Source organism: Electrona antarctica, assembly GCF_951216825.1.
Source record: "Electrona antarctica genome assembly, chromosome: 9".
Lineage (NCBI taxonomy): Eukaryota > Metazoa > Chordata > Actinopteri > Myctophiformes > Myctophidae > Electrona > Electrona antarctica.
Window position 1 is genome coordinate 45627779 of NC_136790.1, and position 22999 is coordinate 45650777.

The 22999-nt window shown below is 42.7% G+C and overlaps 1 protein-coding gene across 2 annotated transcripts in view; it reads left to right on the forward strand.

Annotated features, from left to right (window-relative positions):
- The window catches only part of rtf2 (replication termination factor 2), a 40563-nt gene extending 24935 nt beyond the window's left edge, over positions 1 to 15628 (forward strand). Inside the window, exons 6-9 of one of the 2 annotated variants that reach the window (XM_079511286.1) lie at positions 7071 to 7193; positions 10809 to 10866; positions 13030 to 13122; positions 15331 to 15628. In XM_079511286.1, the coding sequence (XP_079367412.1) occupies positions 7071 to 7193; positions 10809 to 10866; positions 13030 to 13122; positions 15331 to 15524 (468 nt within the window). In that variant the 3' untranslated portion in view covers positions 15525 to 15628. The remainder of the gene's footprint in view (positions 1 to 7070; positions 7194 to 10808; positions 10867 to 13029; positions 13123 to 15330) is intronic. The other variant, XM_079511287.1, reaches the window with a different exon arrangement.
- The last annotated feature ends 7371 nt before the right edge of the window (positions 15629 to 22999 follow it).

Sequence of the window (22999 nt, forward strand, 5' to 3'; positions counted from 1 at the left end):
CGCAGAGAAGAAGGCCTGCGTGTTTCGGCGCGCAGGCCTTCTTCATCAGGCCTGATGAAGAAGGCCTGTGTGCCAAAACGCGTCTGTTTGGTTTGACTGCTGCTGCTGCTGCGGATCCTACAACATCATTAATGGCTTTTTTTTGGCAAAAACTGGCCTCCTGGTGGCCCTACACAGGCCCGATGTGAACATTTTGAGGCAGAGGTTCTGTTCTGGCCTCCAGGGAGTCGATCGGTCCAACAGCGCCGAAGATTAGCTGTCCTCAGACAGACGGTAGAACACACGGACGGATGGATGGACGGACGGACGGACAGAGGGCAAAATAAATCATAGTCGGCCACACCTTTGGCCTGGCGGAGACGATAAACATATAAATCCAGCTGCCTGGCAATGATGTCGATTTCTGATAAAATGTGACACGAGGAAGCGCAAACACCGGGCGGTCGTGACACAGAGCAGAAACCCCCCCTAGGTTTACCAAGGGTTACCTAGGGTACGGTTGCTCTCTGTGTGTGTGTGTGTGTGTGTGTGTGTGTGTGTGTGTGTGTGTGTGTGTGTGTGTGTGTGTGTGTGTGTGTGTGTGTGTGTGTGTGTGTGTGTGTGTGTGTGTGTGTGTGTGTGTGTGTGTGTGTGTGTGTGTGTGTGTGTGTGTGTGTGTGTGTGTGTGTGTGTGTGTGTGTGTGTGTGTGTGCTGGTGTGTCTACAATGCCTTGTGTTCTTTCCTGACCATGTTAGGCTATCATTGCTATCCTTGAAGATAAGGGTAGAATGGCATTGTGGTCGCAGCCACGGCCGACCTCGTCTTATCTTGACTGGAGGACAGTAGGAGGAAAGACAGCCTTTTAATTGCTGGAAATCATTGAGCTGCTTTCTATTGATTCTAGGTGTGTGGTTAATGATAAATGTATCTTCTGTCAAGAAAGGGACATTTGTTACAAATGGACAATCATGATTTATTGTTTTATAACCATTTCTGGATTTTTTATTTGCCTAGACCTGATGTAAAATCTCTTTATGTATCTACTACTCAATAGTAGTCTATAAAATGCACCATGCACGCACACACAGACACACACATACAGTCACACACACGCACACACACATAGTCACGCGCACGCACACACGCACGCACAGATTGCTAATGCCAACGGAGGCACAGTTAGTTAGTCAGTTACCTTGATCTTAGTTGACCCCGTAGTAGTCCTTAGAAGACGTTAAACATTAGCCCCATGTCCTCATGGTGGAAATAAAAACATTAATCCAAAGGAGTCTTAACAAGACTCCATCTGGCGTTGGAGACAAAGAACAGGAGTCCCATCCGTGTGAGGCATCTTGTTCACTGTAATCAGCAACGGCAGCTGCAGCGGCAGCATTGATAAAAAATGACATGCGCCTTGTGTAGATCAGAGTATCCAGGGTTGTTTTGCTGCTGCCGTCGCCTCAGGCAACGAGTGGCCCCAGGGTCTGTGTTCCTCAATGCTTGAGCCTGTGACGGAGAAAGAGTATGTGGGCGCTCTTGTTATATTGCCGAGCGAGTCTCTCCTCCATCCCCTTGAGACGGGGGCTTTGCCTGGTTACCGGCAGGTCCACAGACACACAGACTCACCGCTTCTCTCTCCAGTCCTTCTTTCCTGTCTCCTCCCCTCACTTTGTGACTTTGCTCTATTTTTTTTTTCTTCTTGCTTTCACTTTTTGTCTTGCATCGCTTCAATCCATCTTCTCCTCTTTCCCTCCATCTTGCAGATGTTTTAGAAGTCCGTTAGTGGAACATAGTTTAGAAGTATCCACACTTTGTATGTCCCCATCCATGTCTCTCTCTCTCTCTTGTCGCCTCTCAGATGGCTGGCTCAGTGCCGCATCAAAACTGCTGGTTGAATGGTTTTCTGGCTTGTTGCACAGCTGTTGAGTGAAATAAATGCTTAGCTGCCCGAACCAGTTTTTTGTCAGTGTGGCTGGGAGCAGCAACAACCGTGTGACTGACTTTGGAGCAGCGCAGAGAGTTTGTTTGCTGCCTGGTCAGCTACTGAGATTAGCTCTCTTGTGTTAACAGAGCACATGGCCATGGACCGGGCCACCCCCACTGAGCCTGCACTATACACACATACACAAATTCCCCTGCTGGTCACTGAGGGCTTTTGAGTTTTGCATGCGTGCAACATGGGGTGTTTTCTCCGTTTCTTTTCTTTTCTTGCTTGTCGTATTGAATGCAAATGTGTATGTCGATAAATGTCTGTCAAAGGCCAGACATTATGTTTTCGCCCCTTTGTTTGTTTGTCAGTGCACTTTGCTCTTTGCACGAACCTCTGCCCCAAATGTATAACGGGCCGATTCACACTTTGGCCTATAATTCTTGAACCATAGGTCGTACAGGGAAAAACAAAAATGCCCTTACAAAATTGGAGACTTACATGCGAATATAGCAGATCTGCAAGCTCAGTGTTGTGAGCTTTTTCATAGATATTTCTGTGAATATATTTTGTGTAGCCCATGGGAATGTGGTCAAGTAAGTATATAGGGCCCATATAAGTTGGGTTTGGGTTTAACCCAGGCGGCTGTGGCTCAGGAGGTAGAGCAGGTCGTCCAATGATCCCTGGGTCGGTGGTTCGAATCCCGGTTCCTCCTGTCCACATGTCAAAGTGTCCTTGGGCAAGGCACTGAACCCTACATTGCCACATGAGTCGGTCGGTGTGAGCTTGCCACCATTGGTGTGTGAATGTGGGAAGTGAGGACACTGGTGGCGTCAACTGTTCCCTGCTTCACCTCCCAATGTACTGTATGAATGACTGAACCATTGTAAAGCGCTTTGAGCACTTGGAAAAGCGCTATACAAATGCAATTCATTAAGTGGTTAGCGTTGAGTGTTGAACAGACAGCTTTTGTTTTATTAGGTTGGTACGTAAAAGTGGACTCAGCCAAGATGACACACATACATTCGAACATTTGTTCAGTCATTAACAAGTTCCTCAGGCGATGGGAGGAGCTCCTTGTCTTCTAATCGATAGCCAGGCTTCGGTGTTTGCTTGGTGTCATTATTGTTAGTATTTTATTTATTTTCATATTTGTACCTTTTCATATTTGGTTTCTTTGATCTTGTATTTTGAACCATATGAAACTCGTCTATTTTCAAAGTACATTTACTTGTAGGCTTACTCCCGTATAGCAGTATTGGTATTTTTGGATACTCCACTAGACTTCAAAGAAAGTGAAAATAGCTGTTTTGGAATAGCTTTGAATTGAAATGCATTGATATTAAAATGAAAATGCACTTTGTAATTTAAAGCATGAACTCCAGTACTATAACCAACGGGAATACCACTCATTTTCAACATTGAACTATCCTAATATATTGTAAATGTGCCACGTGTATGTCTGCGTGAGTGCATGTGTGTGTACGGTTGTAATGCACGTAACTCGAGAACCGTTCGCCCCACTGACTTCATATTCGACACACGCGTTCCACACCCCCGCAGGGAGTGCAGTGCCCGGGCTCGAGTCGGTCGGACCCACAGTTCTCCAGAACCACCACAAAAAGCTCTGGCCAGACTCTGCCAGTGGGCCTAATCAGCCTAAATTCCCTCATCTGTGCAATTTCCAGCCTCTGCCTCAGCCAATTGATTGCAATGGCAACCCCACACCTGACAATCGATTAGCCTACTTAACCAGTCCACTTTTCACAGTCAGTCAGTTTGCCCTCTTCACACACAGGCAGATACAGAGATCTCCATGTGGGACACAGACAGACAGTTAAAACGGGTGCTATGACAAGTTGACAACGGGTATTATTGGGTTCCCAAGTTGCATCGTTCTCAAGTAGGCCGGTAGCCGACGGGCACGTACAGGTCTAGTGTCATTATTAATATACCTTAGAGTTGTTGTGTGGAAAATTCCCCACATTTTGTTTAGTCTAGAACTGGAGGTCTAGAACTTGTTGGTCATGTGATCAGTGACATGGGTGTACTCTGCAGGCCAAATAGTTATGGCTGGTGGTGGAAGAATGCTCCCAAAGGAGAGATATTTGCTAGCACAAATTGTAGCCACTTTCTATTTGTATGATAGGATGTACTGTAGATTATTCTTTCTTTTTCTTTTTTCATGGAATAGTGCACCAAATGACCAGGTGACTAGTCTATAGTCACGGGGCGACTGTGACTCAAGAGGTAGAGCAGGTCGTCCAATGATCCTTGGGTCGGCGGTTCGAATCCCGGCTCCTTCTGGCTACATGTCGAAGTGTCCTTGGGCAAGACACTGAACCCCAAATTGCTCCTGATGTGCTGGTTGGTACCTTGCATGGCTTCCGCCGCAATCGGTGTATGAATATGTGTGTGAATGGGTGAATGTAATGCACAATCTATGTAAAGCGCCTTGGATAAAGGCGCTATATAAATGCACCATTTACCATTTACCATTTTTGTCAGTTACCGGGAAGTCTGAGGTCAATACAAAAAAATGAGATTAGAATCTCAAGAAAGGGGAAGTGTACCAGTTGAGTCATCATTATTGGAAACTAAACGGATATAAAACTGCATTCTACTTTTTTGTGTTGTGTGCTTTCTTTCGTCGGGGATCGGTATTTTAACCCGCGACACCCTGTCAGGTTTGCATTGCAGTCTAGGCCCTAGACTGCAATTCTGGCCCTAGAATGGTGGTCCCGGCTCCCTAGACTCTAGGGAGCCGGGACCACCATGCATGCCGGCGGCCCGGGCCATGAGCATTTACATTTTAAATGGACCACCTGCAGTTGTTATTGAGCTACCTGCAGTACTTTGAATACTAAATGAGAGAGTGCATCATCATTATATCTATTGTTAAGTACTTTGACACTCTCGTGGCCAGCGGCCATTGTCACCTCAGTAGCCTACAAGATGGCCGCTGTCTTCAGTCTCTTCACCGATTGAGTCTCAACGAATACCAGACGACTCGCCCCTTTACCAACTTGCCCCCGCGAAATGTGTTAATGTAGTTGACAGTTAATTTAGTATTTCCCTCCCTCTCTGAAATCTGAAATGATCTTGTATACAGATTTATTTGATTGTATAGTAGTCAATCTCTATACTCTGTAAAATTAAGAAAGAATAACATGACAGAGAGACGGTGACTGCTTAATTAAGTTAATTTAGGACCTTCTAGCAGTTAATTTCGTTTTATTAAACACATTTCTTCCATGTAGCCCATGTTTTGTAATGGCATCATCATGCTATTATGCCAGTGGATATACAGAGTGAACTTAACAATGATAAATGAATATTAGAGCTGGGACTCGATTAAAATTTTTAATCTAATTAATCAGAGGCTTTGTAGTTAATTAATCTCGATTAATCGCATTTTAATCGCATATCATTATTTGACCCGAGAACAGTGAGAAAGCTATTTTTTTTAATGGATTTTGGTATACTAGTGAATCAATGAATAGTGAATACATAAGTTTAAGCAATAAAACATTGTTTTTGTAGTAATAAATTATAATAATATCTCAAATTTAATAATTTATATAGAGCTTTTCTGAGTACCCAAAAATGCTTTACAAGGGGGACATGATAAATCAAAAACAACTTTATTAGAGGAAAAACACTAAGGAATTAAATAGATGAAATAGCTGGGGAAAGCAATATTGAAGGTTTGGATGGTGGGGGCATGTTTCTGAGAGTTTGGGGAATGCATTCCACAGGGTTGGGGGGGGCTTGGTGCAGCAAATATGTGACATGACCATAAGAAAGCACCTCTGTGTTTCTTCCGTGGACATACAGTAACAGCCATTAACAGATTTTACATTTTATTTGGCCATAACCGTTTAGTTAGAAACCATGTCATCTGGTTGGGTCCTTGAATTGCTACTGGTAGTTGGAATAACGTTAGCTCTGATCCATAGTGTTAGAAGGAGGAAAGTAGGCTTTCACATATTTTTTTGTGCTAAAAACGAGGGGCTGCACAGCCTGCACTTCCGTGGGTCTGAGGGGAAAGGATCAAATTAAGTACCATAGAACTCCTCCTGAGTCCTAACTACGCTATGGACCAGAGCTACTGTTGTTGACGTTAGCTTCCAGGCTAGGCAACATGCAACATGTTTCGCATCGAGCCGATACTGGAGGCTTGACGAGGTGCGGTCTTCGGTGATATGCGAATTCTTTATTGAATAATTGCACACAACTGTGCTGTAATCCACGCTATCATCGGATAGCCTTTTAAATCCTATTTCCAATCCACGGGGACAAGCAAAGTGATCTCAGCGGCTTCCCCCGGTCTGGTGAACTGTCTGGTGGTGTTATTGTTCCCCCAATGCTGCTGGGCCATACCATTCTAAAGGGGGGTGGTTTCCACTCCCTGTAACAACGGACACTTCACTCGGTGAACTGGGTGGTGCGCCGGTCCATCTGAAAACTGTCCAGTGACAACGTTCCGCGGTGAAAAAAATAGTGCGATTAAAATGCGTTAATTTTTTTAACGCGTTAATTTTTCTGTAGTTAATTGATCTCAATTAACGCGTTAAAGTCCCGGCCCTAATGAATATGATAATACCTTTTTATATAATCACCAACATGAACTATGTTTATTATTTACAGTAGGAGTAGTGGGGCGAGATGGAAAAGGGGTGACCGTACCTGTTACCGTCTCAACCACCAATGGGCCAAGTAAAGTGGTGTATACTGTATATGAGGTTATTAACTCATTTGGTGACGTGCAAGTATATATGCGTGCCGGAATAATTATGGTATACCCTCCAAGAGTACAGCACTGGTACCAACGAACCCTACTGGCTCACAGACCATTCTCTCTGTGGGTCCCTGGCACAACATGTTTTCAGATGGGGGGGGTCCCTTGTTGAAGGGATATGCAAATGAATGAATTAAACGTTGCTGCTCCTTATAGAGGGTATGCGCATGCATAAAGTGAGTGGCAAATCCAGTGGGAAAGTGAGTTTAATGTTGTTTTAACGTTGTTTAATCTAATGGGACTTTTCTGCTTGGATGTATGTATGGGCTGTCGAGGCCAGAAACGTGCTGCATACCCTCTATTGTTGTGTATGCTATTAATGCTAATGGCTCCATGTTTGTTCTCATCGTCTGTTGATTCAGTGTGGCGACACATTCCACGACCAGGACGTTGTGGTGATCAACGGAACCAAGGAGGACGTGGACAAGCTGAGGGAGAGGATGGAGGGGAAGAGGGCCGCGGCAAAACTACTTAAACAAGCAAAGGTTGGTTCAGTTTTGTGCTGTGGGCAGGGCCGGATTAACACCTCTGAGGGCCCCTGGGCACTGAAGCTCGAAGGGCCCCCCTTCACGCGCGTGCAACATTTTTGCTGTTTCGGAGCCTTTTTGGGGCAGTTTTTATGCCGTTATATTGGCCTATTTCAGGTCGCCTACCCCCCCAGAGTGACAGCCAATCTAGCGCATTGTTGCTGCTTTACACACAATTGCACTTTTCAGCTGCCCTTCTCACCAACAATAAAACACTAATCTTTTTAGACACCATTTATTTAATTCGGATTAGCAGGGAAATTTTCTGTGGAGCAAAAAACAAACAAAAAAAAACATTTTCTTTTCTTTTTTGATGGGCCCAAGGGCCCCTGGGCACGTGCCCAAAGTGCCCATATGGTAGATCCGGCCCTGGCTGTGGGTAACATACATGATAGAACAGCTGCCATCTAATGTAGATATGATGTGTATCGGTATTGTCAGAAGGTGAGAACGGTGTGTGTAGTGCCCAAGTCCCTATATTTTAGGCGCTACTTGGCTGCTGACGGTTGAGGATGAAGCCCATTTAGACCTGAGGACCTGATTCTACAAATGCCTTCTAAATCCAGACAGTTTTCTGAAAAACCCCACGTTTCTATGTCAGTCTGTAACGGTTTGTATAGATCATGGTTCTGGGGTGCCAGCCAGGCAGTTGTATCCTGACAAAATGTTCAATTAAGAGGGTAACCGTTACATAAGGCTGTGCAGTTAACGTGGTCCGCACCACACTACACACTAGGGATGCCAAACGACTCATATTTGGCCAATCGATAAATCGAGGCCGCAAATCGACGAGTCGATCGACTTTTTTTCCTATTTATTTTTCCATAATTTTTTTATTTTTGTTGTTGCTGCGCAGCAGTTGAGGAGAACGCAACTATGCATTCCTTTAAGCAACACAACTTCTGCAGCTGCATCCATATGTTTAGAATTTGCATCAATGATCAAAGCCCAATAATAAAAAATAAACTTTATTTTGTAAACAACGACACTGAAGGAGCAGCGGCGCTATCGGCTGCTATGCTATCAGCTAGTCCCAACTCAAGTGTCTGCAGCAGCCTGTCACAAGTCCCGTAATGAACTGATACGGGACGCACGTTGTTCCGTATTTTAATGTCGGGTCGGGGAATAAATACAGTATGAATGACGGCGGGATTTATTTGACAACGCTGTCCTGCTTTCTTCACGAGAAGAGAAGAGCGCTCACAGCTCAGAACAGAGCGGACCTGTCTTTGAGCGTGAGCAATGAGATGCGAATTGCGAACCTGGGGTCTGGGGGCTCAGAGCTGCAGCCATTGGCTCATGATACGAGCACACGACCAATGGGACAGAGCATTCAGTGTTGCTAAGATACCCTTCCCCTTCACCCCACACCCTTGGACGATGGCGCTCTAACTGCAGCCAGGGCATGCATGTGAGGTGCGGCGCTGACAGGCGCAAAAAAAATAAAAAATAAAATAAAAACGATTTTTCGACTCATACGTTTTTGAGTCGCGGAAGGCATGAGTCGAAAATCGAGTCGATTTTCAACTTTTTTCAACATCCCTACTACACACCCTGTAAAGTCACTTGTAACACAATAAAGCACAGACACCGTAGATTGCAGTTAATAGGTATTGAAACGTTCAAAGCACATAGGTTCACCACAGTTCAGTTCAGTAATCAGTTCCCATACAGTTCCAGTTTATATCCAGCCGTTGCACAAACGCAAAACCCGACAGTTATGTTTATTGTACCCTGCACGGTACCCGTTAGTTTGTAAACCAAAACCCCTCAGCTGTTCTGTTGTGTATCCACGTTAGTTACTCACTCACGGACGTACAAGTGTTTGTTAAATCCCCACTGTTCCAAGGTGTCCTCCTACGATCCAAACGATCCCCGGGGAGTCCTCTCAGTTTGATCCTCTCCACAATGACTTGTCCTTGCCCTCCAAAAGATAACGCTCCGTGCGAACAACGAATGATAAACATAAAGGGTTACAACCAAACAAAACGTATCCGCGAGTCCAAACAAACACCTCCAGCCTCCTCCGCTGTCACAGCACTTCCTCCTGCAGCTAGACAGGTGCGTCATGTCATTCATAAAAGGAACGTATCCGTCTTGTGTGAACTGAACGGCACCAATGGGCGTGCGTGGCGACGCACAGCTAATCGCCACACGTCGTTCTCAAACATTTCCCCCCCCCAGAAGCAAATATTTGAGTTAAAAATGTTCACTCTGAAAGAATATATATTCAAACATTTGGGCCACATTTTCATGATTTTTCAAAAATAGCAGATCTACAAGTTTTACGTCATCTTGTCCCTAACACAAACATTAATTGCCATTAACAATAAAGAGAGTTTGTTTTACATCACCTATTCAACATGAGTTAGCCTTTAATATATTAGCGCCCCTCACTTCACACGGGTGTGATTTTTATTTTATTTTTTCAGTTACAGTAAAGTCAAGGTCAAGGTAAACTTTATTGTCCGCAAGGGAAATTTGTCTTGGGCTTTCACCCCAGCTACCCCAGCTAATATTTATTCCAAAAAAATATTTATTTTGGAATAAATATTTGACTCCTTTCTTTTCTTTTTTCTTTTAAATCTTAGGAGAAGCTTTAGAAGGCGTTTTTAGAATCGGCCTCAGTCTTAAATGGGTCAAAACCACAATCTGTGTTAAATTATACTTCCATCTTATTTGTGACTTGTTTTGTTCTCAAATGTATTTATATTTAATGCAGTTTTATATCTGTTTAGTTTCCAATAATGATGACTCAACTGGTACACTTCCCCTTTCTTGAGATTCTAATTTCATTTTTTTTGTATTGACCTCCGACTTCCCGGTAACTGACAACACACATAAAACATCAATGACAAACAAAAATACATTACATAATCTAGCCTCACACAGTTACTGCTGTTTCAGAGCCTCGTTCAACATCTTAGTTGATGCTGGTACAAACGATTTTTAAAATCTGAGTAAAGTAAAGTAAACCCATTCAGCACGGGAACCCCTTTTGGGGTTAAAACCCTTCTGGACGAGAACCCATTTTTAACCCATTCAGCACGGGAACCCCTTTTGGGATTAAAACCCTTCTGGACCAGAACCCCTTTTGGGGTTAAAACCCTTCTGGACGGGAACCCCTTTTGGGGTTATAACCCTTCTGGACGGGAACCCCTTTTGGGGTTAAAACCCTTCTGGACCAGAACCCCCTTTTTGGGGTTAAAACCCTTCTGGACCAGAACCCCCTTTTGGGGTTAAAACCCTTCTGGACCAGAACCCCCTTTTGGGGTTAAAACCCTTCTGGACCAGAACCCCCTTTGGGGTTAAAACCCTTCTGGACCAGAACCCCCTTTGTCATAGTTCTTGTTGCTATGTACAGTATATAGCAACATAACATTTTTGTAATTTTGGAATAAATATTTGACTCCTTTCTTTTAAATCTTAGGAGAAGCTTTAGAATCTGCCTCAGTCTTAAATGGGTCAAAACCACAATCTGTGTTCAGTGTTGTGTTTTAGCTTAAATTATACTTCCATCTTATTTGTGACTTGTTTTGTTCTCAAATGTATTTATATTTATTTTCCCTCCAGAAATCCAAAAAGACCAAGGTGGTTGCTGAGAGTGCATCCAAAGCATCAGAGTCAAAAGGTAGGTGGGTCCTGGACGGTGTGTGATGTCTCAGAGACATGAATGATCTGCTGAAGAATCATCTGCAGATGAGGAACACAGTTGAACTTTAAAGAAAGCAGCTCAATAAGAGCGACTCATTATAGAGCGTTGCAGTCCCGCCCCCTACCAGGGACCAGGAAATGATTCCCCGTTCATTTTCCTCATAGACATTTCAAAAAGTATTTATTTAAAGATCTTTTAAGCGTCGTACAAAGCCAACTCGAGTTGTGACAAAATCATGACAACAAACACAATTTTTCGGGCCGAACAAATAATTAGAAAGAAGATGAAAACGGCAGGTTACAACACTTTTTTTGTAATTATTTTTTCGGCCCAAAATGTTGTGTTTGTTGTCATGATTTGTCACAACTCGAGTTGGCTTTTTCTGTGGCGTAATCGTCTTTAAATAAATACTTTTTTGAAATGTCTATGGGAAAAATGAATGAGGAATTCACTTCTGGTCCTAGCGTCGTCCTCATGCAGTTTGCCAAGTTTTTATGTTGGTGTAGTTTTAATAACTGAACTTGAACTACAAAATCTCTAATCGGCCTAGGGTTTCATGCCACTTTAACGCGTTTATATAGCTTGCAGATCGGCTATTTTTTCCTACAGTTTCCCTTATTACCATGACATGCCCAGAATATGGATGCTAGGGTTCATGTGGTTATTGACACACCTCGACTCCAGGCGGTATGTTGACAATAAAGACACTAGGGACCTTAAGCAACGACTGTTTTCAGCACGGCTCCGCTAGGTGGAAGTACGGTTGCTATGACGCAATCGCCGTAGCAGTCAAAATCGTTAAGCAAACAGCCGCCGGCGACGGGTTCCCATCGCTTTTTGGTTCCCATGGTGACGACGTGTCTATGCAGCATGTGTCAAACATAAACACAGACATAAAAAAAAGAGAACACCCCGTTGCGCGTCAGCTAACTTGCTGATAACTTGCTTCTTACATGCGCTGGACATGATCAGCAGTGGAAAGAGGAAGGTTACAGAGAACGATACAGAGAAGATTAGCATGGCCCCTGCGCAAGGATGACACGCAAATTCGTGTCAAATTCCGTATTTTAAAACAAAAAGAAAGAGGAAGGTGCTGGAGCTATTTGTGTTATTCTAAAACAGTTGATAAACAAGGTTATTATGACATATGGAATTAGTGTTATTTCTTCATTCAGAGCATGCCAACACATACACTACGTGCAAGTGTAGGTTCTGCCATAGTAGGCAAGCAGGTTTATCTATCGAGCGCTGATCCATTTCCGGTTGCCGGAGCGGACTGCCGTAGCCGTCGTTGCTTAAAGTCCCTACTAACTGCCACTGAGCTGTGTGTGTTGTGTACATTTAGTTTTGGTACAGACACCGGTGGTCCAGTACTTTTCCAGTCTGACTCGCAGCCTGAAAAGGTTGAGAAGTTGAGAACCACTGTGCCTTAATACACCAGGACTGGGTTGTCTTTGCGTCATGTTGGTGTGGCTTCCTGTTGAGTCCAGCAGTGCTGCATAATGAGGCACAGTGCTCTCCCCTCACATTCAGAACAAGGCGTTGGCTGAGAAGGATGCAATGTTTATTTGTACCATCCAGAATGTCATCACAGTTTTCAATGAAACAATAAGAAGGCCAAGTACACATCCTACCCAAAAAAATGCTTCAGTTTGACCTTGGCTTCCATTTTAACCCATTCTGGGCGGGAACCCCTTTTGATGTTTAAAGTTATACTTTAGCTATTGAAAAATAGCAGATCTACAAGCTCATACGAGCTTGTAGATCTGAGATGGGGGTCTGCAGCCAAATACATCTTTTTTTGGGGTCCTTGACGACGTGAAATCAGTCAGGATTTAGAAGACATTTTGTAGAATTTAGAAGACATTTTGTAGGATTTAGAAGACATTTTGTAGAATTTTGATTGAACCAAAAGGAAAATCGCCTAAAGCTAATGTGGCTACCGTCTTTTTATAAGTCATGAGACGCGTTAACCCATTTAGACCTGAGGACGATTCTACAAATGTCTTCTAAATCCTGACGGTTTTCTGAAAAACCCCATGTTTCTATATCAGTCGTTCTCAAACTATTTCATGTCAAGGAGCCCCAGAATTATCTGTATTTGGCCGTGGACACCAATGTTAAAATATGTTGTTCCAGACCCAGTGGAGAGCCAGGCAGGCTCTCCACAGGTGGACGTGGCTGGGACAAGCTCTGCGCAAAATGGTGGTGGTGGTGAATGCAGCCAGTCAGGTATACTCACAATGCTATATCCTCACCCATACATCACTTGGTTTTATAGTTATAAAAACACTGCTGGTTAGCAGAAAAGGCAACTTGCGTAATTGCACTTACCGGTATGGTTATACTTTCCACCACAGAGATTACCATCTATTCTAATTATAGATTTCCTCCTCTCTGTGAAACTGCTAAAGTGTGCCCAAGCACACTTTAGCGGACAGCCGTGGACAGAAGAAGCTGTATTTTACCTCATTTCCGAGTTTTTAGACAGCTGGTTATTTGTTGAGGAGAGCGTTTCCGGGAATCTGTCCGTCGCGGCAGTCAGCCGCGGGGGTGGAGCTTCTTTTCCATCCACCAGCTGTCTAAAAACTCGGAAATGACGTAAAACACAGCTTCTTCTGTCCGCGCATGGAATCTAAAGTGACATGTGATTTGTCTGTGGGCTGCAAAAAAAAGTCAGATTTGGTGCCGTTGACAATTTTAAGACATGTATTTCTATACATTTTCTCATTAAAGAAAACAAAAACATTAATTTCCCCAACGTCTTAACTTCTAATAATAATACTAATCCATACCAACTTTTTATACAAGCTTCCAGTCAATGGAAAAAGCCAGGTAAAAGTGGTAGATTGGGCCCAGGCGGTGGCGTAACCGTCTGGGCACCCGACTGGTAATCCAGTCGCAGTGTGCCGCGGGTTCGACTCCCGAGCCCGACACGGCCTTTACTGCATGTCTTCCCCCATCTCTCTCCCGTTTCCTGTCAGCCTGTCCTGTCTGTCTGTCCCTTCAAAAAAAAAAACAATAAAAGGCGTAAGCCGCAAAAAAAATATCTTTAAAAAAAAAAAAAAAGTGGTAGATTGTAGATTGCTCTGGATAGGCTATCATGAACCCTCAGGAATGAAATGATAGATCAAATAATTAATGGGATGGGTTATATGGGCCAGCAGGCTCGCCTGGAGCCTATACTGCATGTATACTGGCTGCGATTAGGGAGTGAAATTACTGCCGCCGAAGCAAAAACATTGTGAAACTGACTTACGTGGCCGGTTAAGACTGATGTGAGGTTTGGGGACTTACGTGGCCGGTTAAGACCGATATGAGGTTTGGGGAATTAGGTGGCCGGTTAAGACCGATATGAGGTTTGGGGAATTAGGTGGCCGGTTAAGACCGATATGAGGTTTAGGGACTTAGGTTGCCGGTTAAGACCGATATGAGGTTTGGGGACTTAGGTTGCCAGTTAAGACTGATATGAGGTTTGGGGACTTAGGTGGCCGGTTAAGACCGATATGAGGTTTAGGGACTTAGGTTGCCGGTTAAGACCGATATGAGGTTTGGGGACGTACGTGGCCGGTTAAGACTGATATGAGGTTTGGGGACTTAACGTGGCCGGTTAAGACTGATATGAGGTTTGGGGACTTACGTGGCCGGTTAAGACTGATATGAGGTTTGGGGACTTAACGTGGCCGGTTAAGACTGATATGAGGTTTGGGGACTTAACGTGGCCGGTTAAGACTGATATGAGGTTTGGGGACTTAACGTGGCCGGTTAAGACTGAGGTTAGTGTTAGTAATGGTTCAGGCGAGCCTGCTGCTGCTGCCTCGATTGTATTCGAGTGATAAGTAACCTACTGGTGATTATCGGTTGATTATCATTCAAATCCTCAAAAAAATTATAATAGCTGATTTACATTATAAGCTCACAACACGTCACTTTGCCATGTAGATCGGTGATGTGGATTGGCCTGTCGCAATTATTATATAATCGCAATTATTTGAGATAATCGCAATCTTTTGTCATAATCGTTTTCGTGTTGAAAAATGTTCATACATTAAAAAATAAGCTGAAATAGCAGATCTACAAACTACACTGTCACGTAAGTTTGTAGATCAGCTATTTCTTGGTTTTGTTCTTACTTTTTTTATATACTTTTTTTTGTATACAAATATTGAATATATCAGTCATTTATTTGTATATTTCAGTTATTTGTCATATTTGTCCTGTGCATTTTTTGATTACCAGCCAAACAGAAATGTAAAACACAGTAAAAAATCTATTTGTAATCGTGACAGCCCTAGATGTGGATGGCATATTTTTGCAGAATGTTAGCTTACTATGATTATGATTATGATTGATATAACCTAGTATCCGGAATAGTGATGCCCTCGCGTTCAAATTAAAGTATAATGGCTACCAACTTATTGTGTTTCTTCCCGGCTGTAGCTGGTGCGTCCGGCTCGTCCAGCGCCACCTCCTCCTCCTCCTCCTCCAAGCTGACCCCTGCCACCAAGAGGTCTGTCCAGCAGATGGAGGAGAAGTCCGAGGTCTTCAAGTCCCTGTTCACCACCCACAGTTCTGCCAAGCGCACCAAAGACCAGTTGTCCAACTGGGTGACCCACACCCCGTACCACTTTTAGGAAGGATGGGTGGATTCAGGCAAAACCAGAAGACAGACCGCTTATTCACAACCACCACGGTGGCAATTATGTTGGAGTGAGATTAAAGCTGAACGTTGGTGTTACACATATTTCAGAGCAATCTCACCTAAAGCTCCCAATGCAAATAAATATGTTCTGTAGCCATGCATCATTCTCTCTTCTCTCTCTCTCTCTCTCTCTCTCTCTCTCTCTCTCTCTCTCTCTCTCTCGCTCTCTCTCTCTCTCTCTCTTGCTCTCGCGCTCTCTCGCTCTCTCGCTCTCTCTCTGTGTGTGAGAGAGAGAGACACGCGCGCACCCCCACAGTCCTCCAAATCATCCCCAGAGGCCCTGGTATTTAGTTGTTGTGAACATTTTCTTAATAAATCCCCAGGCTTATGTATGTGTTTTCTTAGCTATTACTCAACACACGTATTCCCTTGGACCTCTATGATGTCAGTAAGATGTGCCTACGTGCAACAGAGGGGTGATTTGGGATTTGGCTGAGGAACCTAAAATATCTTGGACCTAACTGTTGCTCTATTGCTCTCCAGTGGTGGCTTTGTGCATTACAACAGGTCTTCTTTGTTGGGGATTGGACTGCATAAATTGACCAACCTGCTGTTTTCTCCTAAAGGTTCTAACTTGGGGTCAGTTAACCTCGGTGAGGCTCTATTTTTGACTAGCTCATTTACATCGTTCGTCCTTCTTCAGTCATTAATTACACATTATGCTTTTGGGGGCACATGTGGTCATGGCGTCTTGCGGCCTTGTAATCCTTATTTTATTCTCCCATCGTATGACGGAGTCGCATGCCGACGAGACATTATTGACAGGCTCATCGTCTTATGTTCAGCATTGTGCGATGAAGTATCGATGAGTCTTGCATGCTATAGTTCAGACCATTGATCCTCAACTCAAAGCTCCTGTACTTTGGTCTTATTTACAGTTCTTCATGAGAGTCCTACCATTGTCCATCAGTAAATGCTGCAAAGCTCACAATGCATACGCTTTCCTTGATTGCTTAGTTGTTGATTCCGTCGACTAAACAAACCTAAGACAAAATGTCCGTCGACTACCTTTTTCCACTCTACTAAATCAACTGTAGATTTAGTCGACTCAAATCTTGTGATATTTAGTCGACTAAAACTACGAACACTAAAACGTTTGACTAAAATGTGACTGAAACTAAATTAAAACTATTCAAGAGACTAGGACTAAAACTAAAATCAAAATGTGCTGCCAAAAACAACACTGGAACTAAGGTGGTGAATTCAATATTCCCCTAAAAGGTAATTCATAATTTAGATGTATTCTTTCCCCCTCATCATGCAAGGAGAATACTAGGGGTTTCATCTTATTTATGATCTCATTAGTTATTAAGGGGCCATGCCCAGCGTGGTGCGCGCGTGTGTGTACCCCCATAGCGATGATTTGATTGGCTGAGGGCTTAAAAACAGAAAAGTGAGGACGCCAAAACTGATTGGCTTGGAATGTGATGATGTATATGATACGAGCGCCTCTGATTCATGTTGTAATTTAGGAATTACTCTGACTTCCAATTTAGTTGTTCACGGAAGGAAGGCTTACGTTAATGTTTTAATATATTCATCTTGTTTTCTACACCCGGCTTAGAAAAAAGAATTTGAACACATTGTGAGGCAATGTTTTGTTTTACCTGTCTCAGTAGAAATAATATGTGAATGTGACGATGCCCCCCCCCCCCCCCCCCCCCATTTTATCAGTAAATCACAAATAAAGATTTTTTTTAAAGCATACAATTAGGTTGACTCCAATACTTGATCCAATATCTTATTGTCTTGAAGAATATAAACCAGAACGAAGATACATCGCATGGATGCACCTGGGACGTATCCTCAGTGATGTATCCCAAGGTCATCTGGGGTTTCGGGTCTCTCGAACATCATAGCCCTCACTCGGGTGACCAAGTCCCGACTTACGTCCCAGTAGCTATACCCTCAATCAGTCCCACTAGGGAAAGACTACTCTGCCGGGACTGGGAGGAACAATTCTGGCATAGAGGGACTATAGGCTCTGTGGGTTGACTCCGGGCCCCTCGACTAGAGGTCTGAAAAAAATCACACCCGTGTGAACTGAGTGGTGTAAGGTCTTATATAGCCTGATCAGCTGTGGTCTGACATTACGTCATGCTAGTTGGAAGCTTTTGTTATATATTTAAAACAACAACAACAAACACGACAACTGACAATAGCTGAGTCTCTTTTTTAACAAAACATAAATAAATGAATTCCATTGTCAGCCCCAGTAGTGGGTCTATATACATAGTAGACATATACATATCAATGCTTCAAAGCAGACTTGTTGTTTTGGACATGCATGGCGGAGCGAAGGGCAGCTCCACCAAAGATGTTAATGAAGGTATAAGAAAGAGATTCGTGTTGTTGTTGGGATCCCTCATTCATTTCATTGAAGCTTCAGTGGTTCTTCCTGAAAGGAAAGAAGCCCTCGGGTTTATTTAAGTCCCGACTTACGTCCCAGTAGCTACCCTCAATCAGTCCCACTAGAGAAAGACTACTCTGCCGGGACTGGGACTGGGAGGAACAATTCTGGCATAGAGGGACTATAGACTCTGTGGGTTGACTCCGGGCCCCTCGACTAGAGGTCTGAAAAAAATCACACCCGTGTGAACTGAGTGGTGTAAGGTCTTATATAGCCTGATCAGCTGTGGTCTGACATTACGTCAGACGTCAGACATTACATAATGAAATCTGCACCCGGGTGAACTGGGTGACCGTAGCAACCATGCTCATTTTGTCTGCACAGACTAACAAAGCCAGTTGTAGGAGTGGTTTACACCACTCAAAAAATCATTAACATGATGAAACACATCTTGATGATGTCATCAAGATGTGTTTCACCATGTTAATGATTTTTGAGTGGTGTAAACCACTCCTACAACTGGCTTTTGTGTGCATAAAAAAATGACCATGGTTGCTATGTTCAAAATAATTTCTGACGTAATTAAATCACACCCGGGTGAACTGGATGACCGTAGCAACCGTGGTCATTTTCTCTGCGCAAAAACAGCCAGTTGTGAAATCACATCCGGGTGTGATACATACATTTATCCAAAATGATAGCTTTTTTTACTTAACATATTTTGTGTGATTTCATTACGTCAGACATTACGTCAGACCACAGCTGATCATGCTATATAAAACCTTACACCACTCAGTTCACACGGGTGTGTTTTTTTTTTCTTCATAATTACAGTTCTAGGAAACACAGAATGGGGGGGACGTTTTTATTATTTCCACACAACAGCTCTAAGGTATATTAATGACATAGTAAAATGTTGAAAATGAGTGGAATGCCCCTTTAAGTTGCTGTCTCACATATGCATGGGAGTCCATTGTATTGGTCCAATATTACCACAGGCTATCAATGACTGTCATAAATTGTGTGGTGTAAAATATATACACGTAAATCTATTCCTGGGGGGCAAACATTCAGCAAAAGTAGATCTCCCATAAAACTAAATTTTGACAGATTTGGTGTGTAGACTAGAGGGTCAAAGTAGGGTGTCTGGAGGACTCGGTCAATGAAGTATCCGGTCTAGGTGGCTAAACCAGGGCTGCCGACATTGAACTGTGGTTTGTGGGTCCTCCCCCAGAAACATTTTAACAGAGTAGGCCTACAGATGTAATTTCCTGTGTTCTGGTGAACTTTGGGAGTTTGATACTCTTAGCAGGCTTGCTTTACTATCATTGAAAATGATGGGTAAAGGTTCAGCCATTAAAACAAAAAACGTAGGCCTACAGAAATTATGACTGAAGCCCCCCCCCCCCCCCCCCCCCTGTTGGCAGCTCGCTCTGGGTTAAACTGACAGAAGATGGAGATGCACATTAATTCAATTAATTCTGAGGGGGTAAATTGACCCAGATGTAGGCCAGCTCTATCTTGAAAACATAGTTGGCTGGTAAAATGTTGCGATTTCTATTTTTAAATCTTGGAACCCAGTTTAACCCAGTACATCCGTTGTCTGCATGCGCAATCATAACAGCAGTAATGTATAGATCCCACCAAAAGAGGGCAGCAGAGACTCAGTAATTTTACCCTGCGATTTTCTTGACACGGTGACGGTAGCCTATAGTATAGCCTACTTATACTCCATAGAAATCTGTACCAGGGAGAACTGCGTGTTTCTCATTAAATGAAAGCTAGACCATAAATAATACAATCACTGTGGCTGAAGATTGAAAATAAACTGTCTTTATCCATCTGCAATTCTGCATCACCTATCATGTTTTATTATTGTTTGTTGTTTACCTTGCTTTCTCCGTTTCTTCTACACCTAAGGCCTATCCAATAGGCCTATATTCTTCTATTTCTACCATTAACACTGCACTATTCAAAATGAGGGTTCTCCCTTAATGCCTGTTCCAGGGTTTTACAAAATACATTTTTGTATACTTGCAATGCTTTTAAGTCCTATTTAAAGAATAGGCCTATTTAAAGAAATAGTAGCCTATCTTAAAAACGTTTTTCTTGGGACCATTTCTATATAAAGTGCTTCAATTTCTTGACTGTTCTATTTATAAAGACGTGTGTTTAATTTTCTGAATTATAACCTAATAATAATAATGCACATTTGAATCAACCTTTTAAGAAATTCCGAGCCTATTCAGGCCGGAGACTGTCATGCATCTGTATATGTCATTTTGGCCGTTTTCTTTCCATGTGTATTTATTGTTTGAATAGCCTGTATCTTATATGTAATTAACAGAATTAGGCAGTGCAGAAAATCCTATATGCCGCCCTTAACCCTTAATCTAAAAAAAGACCTCATTTTTGTCGGAAAAAGCTTGGCTATTTCTCCGTTTTACTGCAAGCCAGTGATTCAGTTTCAGTATATGTGAATTATGGCCTATATATATTCATTTATAAAAGTGGGAGATAAATAAAATGGTATAGGCGGCTGGGCCTAATGCGAACAGTTTTTCCCCCCTAGATGTTTCTTTTTATACTTCACATAGACTATACAATTAGCTTATGCCCTAGCTGTAAACTCCTGTTTGTTCATTTCAGAACTGTTTAAATTGATTTGCGGCTGATTAAAAGCTGCGTCGCGTCTATCAAGCCAAGGTACGTTTATTTAAGGCAAATGCGACGTGGAAGCTGCTCTCTCAAACATATGGCACAGACACTTTGATGTGTTCATTAGTTTTAAGCTAAAGTATTTGGAGAGATCAGATAACCGTGAGCCAGGTTAGGCCTAAAAAGCTTCGGTGGCTTTTTGAAAGCAGATTCTCGGTCAGCCTCGGGCACTGTTGTCTTCAAGGGTGGGATTACCTCACCTTCACATTTCTCAATGCTCCAGAAATCCCACGGGGAATATTTAACCCCTTTCTCTCGCGTCAATATGTTCACATCATGGCAATAAACATGCATTTATTGGAAAGTATATATTATGTTGAAAGTCCTGTAAACCTATATGAGATTGAGATGTGTGTTTATTTTATTTGTTTAAATAAAACTGAACACAATTGGGCCTCCTCCCAACTCATTAGCAGCATGTCATATGTCATTATATATTTTATTTTTTTCATAAATGAAAGTAGGACCTTATCGAACAGCCTACAATTCATGTCAACTGCCATATGCCTTAGAGCTATGGAGAGCTATAAATTAAATAGCACACACACACACACACACACACACACACACACTGACACACACATAGTTGAGTCACACACAAACAGGTTTGGGGGACCCCTGAATATACACGATCTACTTTTTACCATCTCAGCAGACAGACAGAGACACAAGCAGCACAAAAAAGGCTCCTCCGACTCAGGTGTATGTGTGTTCCACGGGAGTGCGCATGCGCGGGCACGCGCGTACACCACCACCACCACCACCACCACCAGGTGAAGTCAGTGAGCATCTAGCCTGAGTGAAGCGCTCAGTGATTCAGTCACTCCGTTAGTGTCCTCTGGCTCCGCTGCTCGCACTGGGATTATACCGTCTGTCTGTCTACAGCAGAATAGCTGCGGAGGATCGAGCCTTTCACACACACAACAAACAATGTCTTTAATGGAGATAAACTGGAGGGTGAGTTCATTGCTTTACATTCAACATTATTGTAGTTATTGTTGTCCGCATTCATGCCTATTTGTGACTTTTTTGGGGGGTATAATATGGCTTGCTCACCTGTTTCTCTTGTCTCTCCACGTCGGCTATATAGTAGGCCAAAAAGCCATATATAAAGAATATAATAAGACACTTTAGAGTTTAATGGCAGCAGTACAAGCAGCTGCCTTATTCATTGCTATACCTGTCATTTAATTCGGGGTATTCTAAATCAGGGTATTTCTTAAAATAGCAGGTATATTAGGTGGTAATGGTTCACAGTCAGTGCGTGTCTGGAATACTGTAATAGAAGTAGCCTATAGTGTATAATTTGTATAAACATCATTTCGATTCATGTGGTTTGAAAATGCAGTAGCCTGCGAGTATAGGCTATATTGTTCCAAGACGCACTGCACTTGCACCTCACACATGCGTCACATCAACTATTGTGAATGTGATAATTGAGGGGTGGTTGTTTTTTAATTCAAACCTCAGCAGCAGCAGTTCAATCAATTCCATCTCGGGAATGAATTGTCATTGAGCTGACAAGCTGGTTCAAATCATCGGCGTCCGACCGAGCGTGTCTAACGTCGTTTAAGTCTCCTCCGATTCTTCTTAATTCTTTTCTAATATAAAGATCATGTAATCAGTGAACATTCGTTTCTGCTTCACGTCACAATAATAATATACAAGCCAAGAACGAACACGCATCAGGCACTGGCAGGCCGAGTTAATCCACGGTCGCTGCTTCGGGTCCGCTGGTTCCCATGGTGGACATGGATGGACAGACGCAACAGGCTATTAGCCCTAAATAAATATACAATAAATCCCGCATGTCTGACCACAATTATTCTGCAAATAATTATTACGTGACAAATAATTATAGTCAGTCGTAATTAAATATGCTATACAATTAATAATATGCATGATGCGATTAAAACAACAACAAGGCAATGTGATTAATAACTGCATGCAGTGCTAATCTTCTATATGAAGGAAAATAAACGTGTGTGTGTGTAATATATATATATATATATATATATATATATATATATATATATATATATATATATATATATAGGCTACACACACATACACTTGTATGTATGTGGTGGGTGGGTGTGTCTAGTTATAAAAACTCCTGGGAGCTATAATAAAAAAACACAAGACAATTGAAAACTGCATGCTAGTTGGAAGCTTTTGTTATATATTTAAAACAACAACAACAACAAACACGACAACTGACAATAGCTGAGTCTCTTTTTTAACAAAACATAAATAAATGAATTCCATTGTCAGCCCCAGTAGTGGGGTCTATATACATACATACATGCATAGTATACATAGTAGACATATACATATCA